Raw genomic sequence first — 13,107 nt, forward strand, 5'->3', positions numbered from 1 at the left:
CAACTGCCTCTCCCATTTCTCCGTCAGACTTGGCAGGCGGTCCGTAGAAGTGGGCCCTGCCGAGGACCGGGAGCATGCATGCAGCAGGATGGGGCCTGGGGAAACACCGACAGTGTTCCTAGATCACTTTCCTGAGCCACTAGGGCAGCTCTGTGGCCCTCCCAGCAGACCCCTGTTCGTGCTGTGGGGGCCCTTCTGGAGGTGGGAGATGCGGTTGGGGGTGCAGTAGGATCACATCTAAAAAGGATATGAAACCCCACTAGCTTGGGGTGTTGTTTTCTCAAAGCCCAGCCTCTGCCGCATCCTACAGAGCAGGGATGGGCTCCCTCCAATGTCAGGGTATTTCAGGAAGTACTGATGCCCAGCCCTCCACAGGGGGAGGGGTGTGTGGGGAGGGGTGTTTTTCTCTTCAGTAACTCTCTTCCCAGTAAAAAACCTTGTCTTGTTTGAAAAAGCACTCTGCATGTCCTTTCTTTAATCACATCTCTGCTTGACCTGAATCCGGGTATTATTCTCATGTGCTGATAGCGCTTCCTTCCTCCAGCCCCTACAGAGCAATTAACGGCTGCTCAGTGCGTCTCCTGCCACCTTTTTTTTTTCCCCCTTACAGCTTCTGTATTCACTCCTGTCCTCTATTCAGTACATCCGGCATCTCCCAAGTGCTGGCGTTCTGTGCTTCCCACCCCCCCACAAACAGATCAGAAAATTGGCTGCTGCAGATTACCTACATACATGACTAGTTGGCCATGGCTTAGTAACAGGTGTGGATTCAGTCCTGCAGATCTCAAAAGCTTGACACGTCCCCATTGCTCAAAGCCAGAGAGGTTCTCCCCAGAGGCGTTTGTCCAAGGGTGTGATTGTGTCCTTGTGTTTCTCTCCCTCAGATGTGGGTGGGGTGGGGAGCTGTGCTGTCTGGGAGCCCCCCGCCCCGGCCCCCTTGTCCTTATCTAAGTTACAGGGGGAGAGGGGTACATCTGAATGGGTAGCATTTCCAGGAAGAGGAATTGATCCAGACCCTCTGCTTTTTCCCCCATGCCTTCCCCCAAGCCCTAGTGAAACAAGCCAGCCCCTGAACTGCCAGCCTCTTTGGTTAAGATCAAACCCTCTAAGGGCATAAAAACGTAAGCCAGTTTGCCGCCTCCTCCCCCCCCAGCTTCCATTTCTACATAATTGGCTGGGATCTTTGGGTAGAGAAGGGTACGGAACCTTGGATCCCCGTGAACCAGAGATCAGCTGTTCCATCTCCAGGAAACCCACAACGATGCTGGCGAGCTTGAATTTGCTGCAGATGATCGTTCCTTAATGTTTAACAGCTGACTGCTGTGTCACCTGGTAGCCCCGAACATTTTCTCAAAGCCTGGTTTAAGAAAGCAGCTATGTGATTCTACCCATAGTGGTCCCCAAAGAGGGAAAACAGTGGATAATTGAGGTCAAGGGGAGCCGTCAGTTTCCCAAGGTGGCAGGCAAGTAAGAACCAAGTGCTGGATGCACATTTTGCATTCAGCTTCTTGAGCCTGTGGATGAGCCCAGAACCCAGGCCTCCTGCAGACATGGCGGGGGGCGGTGCACAGCTGTAGGAGGCTGCAGGCCCAAAGCTAATCAGAATATACATCTTAGCTTCAGTTCAGCACCAAATTTTACATTGTGGGTGTATTTGTTTTTTAAATTTGCAGTTACGTGAATTCTGTTTTGCCACATCCGTCAGAGCCCTACCTCTGCCCTGTCCTGGATGTTGTGTAGGGTTTCTTTAAGGGACAAAGCCTCTGGAAAAAGAAAATTCACTGAAAGCTGTAATGTGAAACCAGCAAAGAGAAAATAAATGTTTGGTTTCGTTGTGGTCACAATCCATACATAGTAAGAAAGGGGGACGAAGGGTTCAGGGAGGTGGAGTTCAGTGATTTCAAGGAGAGTTGCAAACCCAAGTGAGCATGGCGGGGGTGTGGGGTGAAGCTTGCTTTCGGGGCTCCCTCCCATGAAGTTAAAAGAGGCTTTAGAGGAAGACCATTAAAAAAAAAAAGACAGGAAATGACCAAGGAAGCTTTTGAGGGGTTTTCTAGGTTTATCTGCCCAGCTTCAAGTCCCTAAACATGTTTTATAACATGAGTCTGACTTTTTTAATCATATACGTTCTTTAAAGAAAATATACCTTCGATTTCCCCCGCACCCACCCACCCAGCCAAGGAATGCTAACCGGGGCAGCTCTGGCTTAAAGGGGCACATCGGTCCTGGAACTAAAGCTCTCTGTTCACTTTCTCATGGGCAGACAGGTTCTCTAGCCCACTTTGTCTTTGGGGGATACTCGTGGTTCTTCAGGTGATGACTGTGGGAGCCTTCATACTTGTGGGCACCTGCACATGACTTTCTAAGTCAGCAGAAACGTGGACGTTTTATTCTGCTCCTTACGGGTGGCCGCCCTTACCAGCCAGAAGCCCGCGTGCCCAGCACCACAGGAAATGCTCTGGGGAGGCGAAACTCAGACAGGAGCTTCCTCACCAGCTGTGCCCTTGGCCAGGCCGATTGGGTGTTTAGATTGGTAGTTGGTCACATCAGCTGAGGAACATGGAATTGCTACGAAGCAGTAGATATTTCATCGTCGAGCTGACATGAAAGTCTCCACTTTCCCCATAGGAGGAGCTGTGGGTTTATTATCTCGTGCACGCAGGATCTCTGCTTCCTCGCGCAGTTTTCTTAGGTTTAGCATCACAAATGAGGGGACCGGTAGGGACAGAGAATTACCACTTAAGGTAGGTGGCATTGCTTAGAAAAGCCATCTGTTCTGCTACCTGTGTTTGAAGGTGTAGGCGGTTGAAGAAGGAGGGGATCAAAATAGGACCTGGTGTTAGAAGCTGGATATTCAGGAAATGAGAAGAGGCTAAGTCCGCTGTTGCCAAGGATCACTTAATAAGAATCAGTTGGAGTTGCTGGTACTTCAAGGGCACGGGCTGCCCTGCTAAAACACTCCCCCTAGTGGAAGTTTGGTAGAGCACAGCCAAGCCCCCTTTTGTTCACCAGAGGAAGTGAGTTGGCCTTTCACAGGATTTAGGGTGAGCTCTCCATTACCCACGCTAACTAAGGAAGGGCCCAAGAGTGAGAACAATCTGAGATTAGCATATTTACTTCGGTTTGGTTCCAGAATTCATCATGATTTTTTTTTAAGGTCATCTTAAATATGTTCTACCATGAACTTGAAAACCCATGTTCTTTGGTGAAAGCTATAATAAACTGTAATAATAAAGCTAAGTAATGAAGAGAAACAGCCTAGAATATACTGGGACAAATAGGAAGTAATCAGAGATCAAGTCTTTTTTTTTAAAGAAACTGAGCATTCTATACTTAAAGACTTTATACCAAAATTCATTTAATAGACGCTCCCTATTGGGATGATTCAAGAAAACGAGTGTACAGTTTTTTTGTAGAATAAAGCCTAGACGGTGTGTATATCTCAGGAGTCATCTTTAAACTTGTGGATAATGTATAAAAATCATTTATTGATACATTTTATATTCACACCATAAGTATTTGTTTCTTTCTGAAACTTCTTGAGATACTCAAGTAGTGCCTGTCTTAAAAGGCACAATCAGAATAAAACCAATGAAACGATGTCAGTGGAAGTATAGATGGTTGTAGGTGAGCCAAAAGCCCCAGACAGGTGTGACCGTGGCAAGGGTAGGACCAGCTCCCTGAATCGATCAGGTGACTCAGACTGATGGGCACAGGTGGACATGGTGATATGTCTGGTCACATACGCGAGGGGCCGGCTTAGGTGCCAGAATGCGCTGGCTCAGGCACTGTAATCAGAGATCTGGCATGAGGAGGGAGGTACCTCTGACCTGGGTGCCACGAAACCATGGATTTTGTCAGCCCGGTTGTCGGAGGAATTTGAGTCCCTGCAGTAATAAATTGGCCACTGGATCGATAATTAAATAGTAGGTCTCAGCAGACAGCTTCACAGTCTTAGCACATAATGAAGAAGTCATTAAGTCCTCCTTCAACCTGAGTGGAGAGAAGACGGTGCTCCTGATAAGTTCGGCGTTATTGGTGCTGCCTCGGTGCCATCCCTTAAGGTCATTAAAAACTGGTAGACTTTCCACATTTGGTTTTGCTACGGAGGGTGGACAGGTAGGAACAAACGAAGAGCTAGGAGGTGTTTCCACTCACTGCGTGGGGACCTCACAGCAGCGAGGGAGGCCTACAGGTGTGCATGCATCTCCTTCTCCGCCTCGAACTCTACCTGGGAGTTAGCCGGCAGGCGGGAGCGCGTGTACCATAGCACAGAATACATGCTTGGCGCCATTTTCTGTGAGACGCTCATCAGGTACTACGTTCCGGGAGTGGTCCTGTGTATGTTGCATGTTTATATAATCTCTTTGCACTGGAAAAATAACTTTGACAGCTCCGCTTCCTCAACCTCCCTAGTGCTGCGAGTCTCTGGAATGCACAAACTCTCCTCTCTCGCCGATCCTTCTGTCTGTGCTGCCCTGAGTCGCTCACACCTTCCTGGGGGCCTGAGCATCCCTGTGTGTGGCAGTGGAGGGCACCGCTTGGGGGGCTGGCGGGGGCAGTGGAAGGGGAGGGCCAGAGCTGCAAGAGCAGCTGGTCCCTTGACCCCAACCTGTGTGTATGTGGAGGCTCCTTTTGCCTTTTGTGAACTAACCCCAGGTTCACCAGGCCTTCCAGGGATGCGAGTGGGAACAAGGAGGGGGGTGGGGATGGGGAGAGGCATCCTCGCTGGGTTTGGCATACAGGCTTGGGGGCCGGGTCCAGCCGAGAGTCCCAGTGGGGCTCTTGGAAGGGGCGAATTGGGTGGCGTCGGGCCTCAGCCTGTGCCCCTGTGCTCGCTCCCGCAGATAGCCAGTCGGACGCAGACACGCCAGCGGCGGGGGGCGAAGTGCTGGACCTCACCTCCCGCGAGAAAGAGCAGCCGACGGCCGAGGGAGACCCTGAGCCCGGCCCGGTCCAGGAGGAGCTCCCCGCGGAGGACGTGCCGCAGGGAGCGGCCGCGCCCCCCGGGGACGGGGAGGAGCAGGGAGCCGGTGAGAGCCAGGAGCACGACGACAAGCGCGGTGTGGAGGAGAGGGACGAGGACGCAGACGGCCCGGAGGAAGACACCGTCAGCAACAAGAGCTTGGACCTCAACCTCGCCAGCAGGCTCATGGGCTTCAAGCTGGCCGAGGGCGACGCGGGCGCGGCGGGCAGCGGGGGCCCCGCCCCGCAGGACCAGAAGCACGCCTGCGACGTCTGCGGCAAGAGCTTCAAGTTCCAGGGGACCCTGAGCCGCCACAGGAAGGCCCATGGCCGCGAGGAGCCCCGGGAGGACGGCCCGGGCGCCAGCGGAGGAGGGGCCGAGGGCCCGCTGCCCGGCCCCGCCGGGGCCCCCGCGCCCGAGCCGGAGGAGAAGCCGGCCCAGCCCTCGGAGGAGCCCCCGGCGGAGGCGGTGGCCTCGTCGTCGTCGGAGGCGTCGGGGGAGAAGCCGGGCGAGGAGGCGGAGGGCGCCTCGGACGGGGAGAGCGTGGCCGAGAAGAAGTCCTCGGAGAAGAGTGACGACGACAAGAAGCCAAAGACGGACTCCCCGAGAAGCGTGGCCAGCAAGGCAGACAAGAGGAAGAAGGTGTGCAGCGTGTGCAACAAGAGGTTCTGGTCCCTGCAGGACCTGACTCGGCACATGAGGTCCCACACAGGTAAGGGGCGCGGGGGGGCCGCTCCGCTGGCGCGGCCTGGAGGAGGCGCCTCCCCCCACCGGGCAGTGAGGCCGAGGCCCTGGGCTGAGCGTGCGCGCGGGCGGGGCCGTGAAGCCGCGTGAACTAGGAATCTGACTGCTGGTTCTCTTCGCGGTTGGAACATCCTCCCTCCCGGCAGGGTCACGGCGGGGCGGCCCCTCAGCAGAGCAGGTCAGCCCTCTGAGCCACCATCTTCCTAGCTCTAGAACGGGGATGAGGGCTGCCCTGTCCCATAGAAGCATCTAGAAGCACGTGGGGGCTGGGCGTTTGGGGCCCGTGGTGAGCCTGGGAAGGACTGGGGGGTGTGGCCTGGGCAGCGGGCGGTAGGGACAGGTGCTCTGCGGTGCTCTGCGGGAGGCACCTGGGCTCCGGCCAGAAAGCCGCCGCACATGCGCACAGCCAGGGGCTTGGCCTTTCCCGGCTCTGCGGCAGCCCAGCTGATGTCACTGAACAGGAGCTGCGCAGGCATGTCAGGGTGGCCGTGTTCCACGCATGTCCTCGCCCCTTCTGGAACTCGCCACCTACAAACCCTGAAGCAGGGGCCATTGTTCGGTAGAAAGGAGGAGACCTATCGGATGTACTCATAAAGCCAAAAGATTAAACCTATCCCACCCGCTCCCTCCAAAAACAAAACTCGCCTAACGCCTACATCTTGGTCTGGGCGCTGCTCCTGCGCCAGCCGCGGTGCACACATTGTCCCCGTACGCTCCTCGCCCCGCCGCGCGGGCATTCGGAGGGCTCCGAGCTTGGCTCCCAGCAGAGAGAGATTCTTGGGCTCCTGGCAGGTGATGCTCTCAGCTGCTCTCAGCCCAGTGTTTGTGAGCAGGAGGGAAAGGCCCAGCTGCTCCGTATCCGAAAACAGAGTATCTGGTGCCTTTGAGGAGGTGCCTCTGTCCTGCACAAGCCGCAGAAATGGTGCCCTGTCCCTGTGAGAGGGGCCCCTTTGCTGTCCTCCCCTGAGGTTCTTTTCAGGCCAGTCTGGGTGTCCGTGAGGCTTCCACCTGGGGACCCCGGTGCCTGAATCAGTATGAACAACCTAGTTGGAGAGACGGAAGGGAGAGAGAAGCCGAGGCTGGCCCCTTACATTTCTGCTTCCTTATTTTGCCACTTCAGACAAACAGGAGGGTTTCCTCTGAGTCGGGGCGCGGGGGGTGGGGGGGGCAGCGGTCCCGGCCCCTGTTACTCTGTGTAGCACGGAGAGCTGGAGGCTGGTGGCCTTACTGTTAACAGACTCGACGTCTTTCTCCCGTCACTCCAGGAGAAAGGCCATACAAGTGTCAGACCTGCGAGCGAACCTTCACCCTGAAGCACAGCCTGGTCCGCCATCAGCGCGTCCACCAGAAGGCCAGGCACGCCAAGCAGCACGGGAAGGACAGCGACAGGGAGGAGCGGGGTGAGGAGGACAGTGAGAGCGAGTCCACCCACAGCGGCAACAACCCCGTCTCGGAAAACGAGGCCGACTCAGCTCCACCAGCCAGCAACCACGTGGCTGTCACCCGGAGCCGGAAGGAGAGCCTGGCCAACGCCACCAAGGATCCCGGCCGCAGGGAGGAGCGGGCGGCAGGGCGGACGGCGGGTGCCGGCCAGGCTGAAGCCGGCAGGAGTGCTCCCAAGGCCGCTCCAGCGGGCAGCCCCAAGGAGCAGGCGTCTCAGGGTGACCCTGACCCGGAGAGCCCGGCGGCCGTCGTGCAGGACCTGCCAGAGCTGCAAGGCAAGAGGCCCGCCCACCCCATCCTGGCCGCGGACGGTGCCTCGCCACTCCTGGGGATGGAATGACAGCCCGTCGTGTCCCCCCACCAGCACACAGACGAAAGCCAGCAGAGCAGAGTGTCCTGAATCTGTATTTCATGAGGTTTCCCCAGTGCCCTTCAGCTGTAGGGGAGTGAGAGAGAGAGAGAGAATGAGAGAGACGCGAGCAGGAGGGGGCCGTCTCGCCCGGTGCCATATTCTTACGTCTCTGCGCAAGAGACGCAGCGTGCACACTTCCAGTGCCTTAAGTACTCACCAGCCCTTCGGTGTCAGCCTGGGTGTTGTGTTTCCCCAGAATGACTTTTTGAAAAACAAAGCAAATATTTTAATGAATTATTTGGAGAGGACCTTTTCATTTAAGCATTAACGTTACCTTCTGTATTGGTGTGTGTGAGCTTGTTCTTGCGAATCTGTGATAGTAACGTATGTTCTGTGAGCTGGAAACAGAAGAAAAAAAAAATATGCCCTTGGATACCCATAGCCAATAACTGGAAGAAAATGATGTGAATTTCATGTAAATTACCAGAGGAAATATGGATAAGATGTTCTTTTTTTTCTCAAATAGACCTTTTTCTTGTTCTTTTTGCTACGGGCGGAGCTGTAATTTGGTCCTCGGTATGGCGGGGTGTGGTTGATGAAGGTTTCCAATTTGGTGCCAGCCAAAACCAAGAAAGATTCGAGCTTCAACCTCGTACGTGTTTTCAGCGTTAGACATGGTATTACCGTTCAAGTTTCAAGACATCCATTCTTAACTTCCAGAGAAGAGTTACGCTGGCAACTTTAGCCTATGGAGAACATGCACAGATGTCCTGTATCTGATTTCCCCCCTTTTGGTATATGTATTATTAATATTATTATTATTATTATTATTATTAGTTCATCAGTTTGCTGGTCTCTGCAGTCAGCAGAAACAAATGGGCAATATTTGTCCAGGGAGACCTGGGCTGCCCCCGGGTCCCCATGTGGGCATCTGCCCGCAGCTTTCCTTGCCCCCCCCCCCACTCCCGGGTGGTAGCTCTTCTACTGTACTTAGACAAGCTTTCTTCCGTGACTGCAGAATCCAGCGGGGGCCGGGCTCCTGAACGGCCGGCCGAAGAGCAGCTCAGAGAGGGGAGAGCAAGGGTGCACGCACCCGGGGCTTCTGAGAAAGCCAGGCAGCGAGAAGACCTGCCCCTCACCGGTCTTCCTGCCAAACCCAGCCCAAGCCTTACCCGCCTGTGCTGCTGTCGTTTGCAAAGCGAGGAAGTACTACTACTACTGGTAATGAAACTGCACATGCAAGATTGGAAGATGAGGAATAGATGTGTATTTACCTTCCTGTGACGTGGGGTTGGTGCTTGAAGCGAAACATGCTGTTTCTAGTGTTCCTGAAATAGCCTGAACCCCTGGGTGCGAAAAGGCAGGATTTTTTTTTTTTTTTTCCCATGAGCATCCCATGCAGGCGATAGAATTCCCTCACTGTAGCCACCAGCAGTAACAAGAAATATTTTCCTACTGTAGCTGAGCTTGCGTTCAGCGTCCTGTCCCTCAGCCGAGACCTCTAGGGCACCCGAGCCTTGCGCTGCCAGGGGCCTCCTGTGCTGCTCCACTGGCCAGACCCGCTCGCCTTACCCTGGCCACCCCTCCTCCCCGCATCCCAGCCCCTTCCGCCCCCCCCCCCCGAATCTCCCCCCTCTGCTGACACTCACCAACACACACACACACACAGACCCTTTTCTCCCCACTTCCTTACCGATTTCTCGATTTCTAGTGGCCAAAATCCCAACTGCCCAGACTTCAAAGGAAGATCTCTATTCTTTTGGGATAATGACGCATGATCTCTTTGCATGTGAAAGGAAAAAGGTTGAGGTATCTATGACTTTTAACTGTATTGGGGATGTCTGAACCCGAGGTTTGATTTACTTTAGATGAATACAAATCAGAACCAATGATCCCGTTATCACTTTATATACCCAGTGTGGTTTGCTTAGTTAAAAAACCAGTTCGTGCATCCCTTCATTTTTTTTTTATGACGATTGTTACTGTTATTTTTGTTGTTGTTATTACTTGGGGTATCTTGTGTTTTGTTTTTCCCTGCAGCTCTCCACACTAAACGTCGCAACTCTGTGGAGAGAAGCCATGACTTAGCGCGTGGTGAGATGTAGCAGGAATGGGCCCGGCCGCGCGGCCAGGGGCCATAGCTTGCCATAATCACTATTGATTTAAAGCTTTATTTAGCCTCCGTCTGTACCCTCGTAGTCGATAAGGTCTTGCCACATTTTATTAGTGAGGTTGAGAAATGTATTATTTGTTTGTCGTTCTCCCTCCCCCCTCCCCCAATATTAAACTGTGAAATTTGTGATTTGTTTAAACTCTGGGTGAATCATAGTTTAGTTTGCATGTCCAGCTAATTTGTTTCTATACATTTTGTTTGATTCTCTTTCTCCTTCTCTCAGGGCTTTTACAAAAAAAAAAAAAAAATAGTATATATATATATATATATATATATCCATATATATATATATATGGATCTTCTGAAAAGTTTTTTGAGGTGCAAGTGTTTCTCTTGTTTTTCTCTTTGATTTATGGACACAATGCTGAGATTCAATCACTACATGAAACTCCTGGCTGTGAACACAAAATAGAAACCCCGGGGCTGTTTTCCACACAGCCCGGGGGGAAGCTACGTGACAGTCAGATGCCAGTTTCAGAAAAGATGCATCGTACCTTCTTCCACCCTCTTTGTCTCTGTCCTCTCTTTCTTCAAGAAGGAAGTTGATCCCAGTGATTTCAGCCCATGCATTAAACAGGAAACAATAATAAACGTGTAGAATTCATATTTTTCTAAAGGGAACTTAACTGCTGCTACGTGTTATGTACAAAACCGGTTTATGCCACATGAACAGAATCACAAGTTTGGTTTTGGTACTTTTGGTTCCTCTTTGTATTCAGTTGTATAGTACTTCCAAATTCAGAATGAGAAGAAAAGCTGTTCTGTATCAAACCATCTAAGCAATAAATGTTATATTTTAAAAATGGCAAGATTGCCGGGCAGCGAGCCGTCCTGTGATTTGCTGTCATCCCACCAGCTTGTCCGCCCTCCACACCGCAGGCCGCCGGCGTCTGGAAGCATCGGGGAGGGGGGACCCGCATGCCTGCTCCCCGACTCGGGAGGTGACGAGTGTACTGCTCTGGCAACCGCCAAAGCCAGGGATTGTGTTTTCTGGGCAGCACCTCCTGGGACGTCCACTCTGCCTTTTCCTCCTCCTGCCGGTTAGAAGGGGTTGCATTGCCCCTGGGCGCGGGAAAACCCACGCAGAGGGGAGGTCTGGCATTGTGAAGTTACAGACGGGTAGACAGCCGAATCTTCTAAGCCAGGACTCAAAAAGCATCTCCGGAGGAAGCTGGGTTTGAGGCGAAGTAACTGTAGACAGGCCTTCAAACGCATCAACCATGCTATCGGTCTAAGTGCCAGGTCACGGCAAGACAAGTCACAGTGCTCCAGTCTGTAGGGCTTCCAGGGTCCTCTGTTGGGAAACCCCCCGCCATGCACACACAGCCCTCCCTCACCAGCCCCAGGACACTGGCCGCAATGCTAACCGGGGGTCCTGAACTTGAATTAAATAAGTTACTTGCTTATAACTTGGGAATGATCAGAGCGTAACTAGACAAGCCTCCCCAGTCGTGGGGCTGGGTGCCACTGGCCACCAATGAGCAGCGTTTACAGCCCCCTCTCCCCCACCACCGTGGGGGGAGTCATTTTCCCGGTGGGATTTGGGTTGCACCTGCTCCGTGTGAAGAACTAAGGGGCAGCCCCTGGGGAGCGCGACAGAACAGACCCAAGGGCACAGCCCTGTGGGAAATGCCTCCACCCTCCCACCCCCCCCACCAATGGCCGTGCGTGGAACACAAGCCCCTGGGTCCGGTTGCTTTGGGAGAAGGCACATAGGAGGTGAAAAGGTGGGATTTATCAAGAGTTGCACCTGTTGCTTCAGGAGCGTGTCTGGACGGCTGCCTCCACCATGGCCCTGGAGCGCCCGCCCTGGCCCCTGGGGAGCGCTCACTGCACACGCATCTCCAGCGTCCCCTGGTGCCCTCATCCCTCACTCACACGGGTGGCAGTCCCATCTCTGTCCCAGGGCTGAGCCTGCCCCAGGCTTATGTGCCTGGCTCCCGGCTCCACGTGGCTGGAGCCCTGCACAGACCCGCAAAGTCCATGTCCCGGTGGTGGCCAGTTTTCCAGGCCACTGTTCTGGAAGAGGAAGGGAGTTAGCATGTGCAGACTGGACATTTTTGACAGAGTTTATTTTTTGGCTCCCATAGAAATTTATATAATGAGTTTCACTTAACCATAGTCTGTTTATTAGGAAAAAAGTTGGGTGTGGGTTTTCTCTTCTGTTGTGTCTTCAAAGAATCCTGGTCCAGCACAGGTAGAGATTCAGGTATATACCAAAGGCTGTCGTAGCCAGAGGCCCAGCTCCTTGTGTTTCAACCCTCTCCTGGACGTTTACTTTCCCTATTGGAAGGGGGAATGAAAGGAACTTAGTTTACTATCAGTTTCACAGGGGCGCCTGGGTGGCTCAGTCGGTTAAGCATCTGCCTTCAGCTCAGGTCACGATCCCGGGGTCATGGGATCGAGCCCCACATTGGGCTCCCTGCTCAGCGGGAAGCCTGCTTCTCCCTCTGCCTCTGCAGCTACCCCCCCCCCCAGTTGTGCTCTCTATTGCTCTCTCCCAAATAAATAAATAAAATCCTTAAAAATAAAATCAGTTTCACTTCTATAGCTGTCCAAACGTGGCTGAGGCCTGAGTGTTTTAGCTGTCCGTCCCTTCCCGGGATCCGGTGAACATTGATTATGCGTTTATTCAACAAAGCTGTTTCCTGGGCAGCCACTGTATGCCCGGCACTGACCTGAGCACGGGGAATACGGCAGGAACAAAACAGATCTCTTTCCGTGTGGAACTTGGGTTTTAACAGTGGCAGACAATACGCAGACTAGCCGAGGAGGATGCAGAGTTAGTGAAAGTCCGAAGGGAAGAGGAGGCCATGGGGGAGTGGGGCCAGGAGGGATGGTGACCAGGGAGGTCTCAGGACAGCAAACAGCAAGAAAGTCACCCACGCAGGTGTCTGGGGAGGGCTCCTGGAGAGCAAGGCGTTGGGGGAGGCTGCCGGGCCCTGCAGAAGCCCTGTGACTGGGGTGGGATGAGCAGGGGGTGGGGCAGCGGGGCTTGTGGGCGGCATGTGGACTGTGGGATGATGGGACAAGGGTGGACCCAGGGAGGCCACCAAGAAGCAGTCACACTGATGTAGGCCTGACGTGGTAGCGGCTTGGAGCAGAGTGGTGAGGTGGAGACGTTGAAAAGAGGTTGGGGTCAGGGTATATTTTCAAGGGGAGCTGACAGCATTGGACGATCCGTCAGATCCGGCAGCTACAGGGAAGTCAAAGCTTGGAGAGTCCACCCAGAACACATGGGCTCAGAGCTGAGCTGTGATGTCCAGACGTTCAGAATTCACTTTTTTTAAATAAAGATCTCATTTATTTGAGAGAGAGCATGAGTGGGGGGTGGGGCAGAAGGAGAGGAAGAAGCAGGCTCCCCGCTGAGCAGGGAGCCCAACGTGGGACTCGATCTCAAGACCCTGGGATCATGACCCAAGCTGAAGA

General features: G+C 53.6%; 1 protein-coding gene and 1 long non-coding RNA gene across 17 annotated transcripts in view; both read left to right on the forward strand.

The window, feature by feature from the left end:
• RREB1 (ras responsive element binding protein 1) overlaps positions 1-7,637 on the forward strand; it is a 172,918-nt gene extending 165,281 nt beyond the window's left edge. For all 16 annotated transcript variants that reach the window (XM_036103911.2, XM_078055668.1, XM_036103909.2 and 13 more), the window contains 2 exons: positions 4,848-5,678; positions 6,976-7,637. In XM_036103911.2, the coding sequence (XP_035959804.2) occupies positions 4,848-5,678; positions 6,976-7,493 (1,349 nt within the window). In that variant the 3' untranslated portion in view covers positions 7,494-7,637. The remainder of the gene's footprint in view (positions 1-4,847; positions 5,679-6,975) is intronic.
• A 197-nt stretch (positions 7,638-7,834) lies between these two features.
• LOC144379111 (uncharacterized) lies at positions 7,835-10,499 on the forward strand. The gene is made up of 2 exons (XR_013441388.1): positions 7,835-8,299; positions 8,524-10,499. It is a non-coding gene; the product is annotated as an uncharacterized LOC144379111 (long non-coding RNA).
• Positions 10,500-13,107: the final 2,608 nt, after the last annotated feature.

Source organism: Halichoerus grypus, chromosome 9, assembly GCF_964656455.1.
Source record: "Halichoerus grypus chromosome 9, mHalGry1.hap1.1, whole genome shotgun sequence".
NCBI classification, from domain to species: domain Eukaryota; kingdom Metazoa; phylum Chordata; class Mammalia; order Carnivora; family Phocidae; genus Halichoerus; species Halichoerus grypus.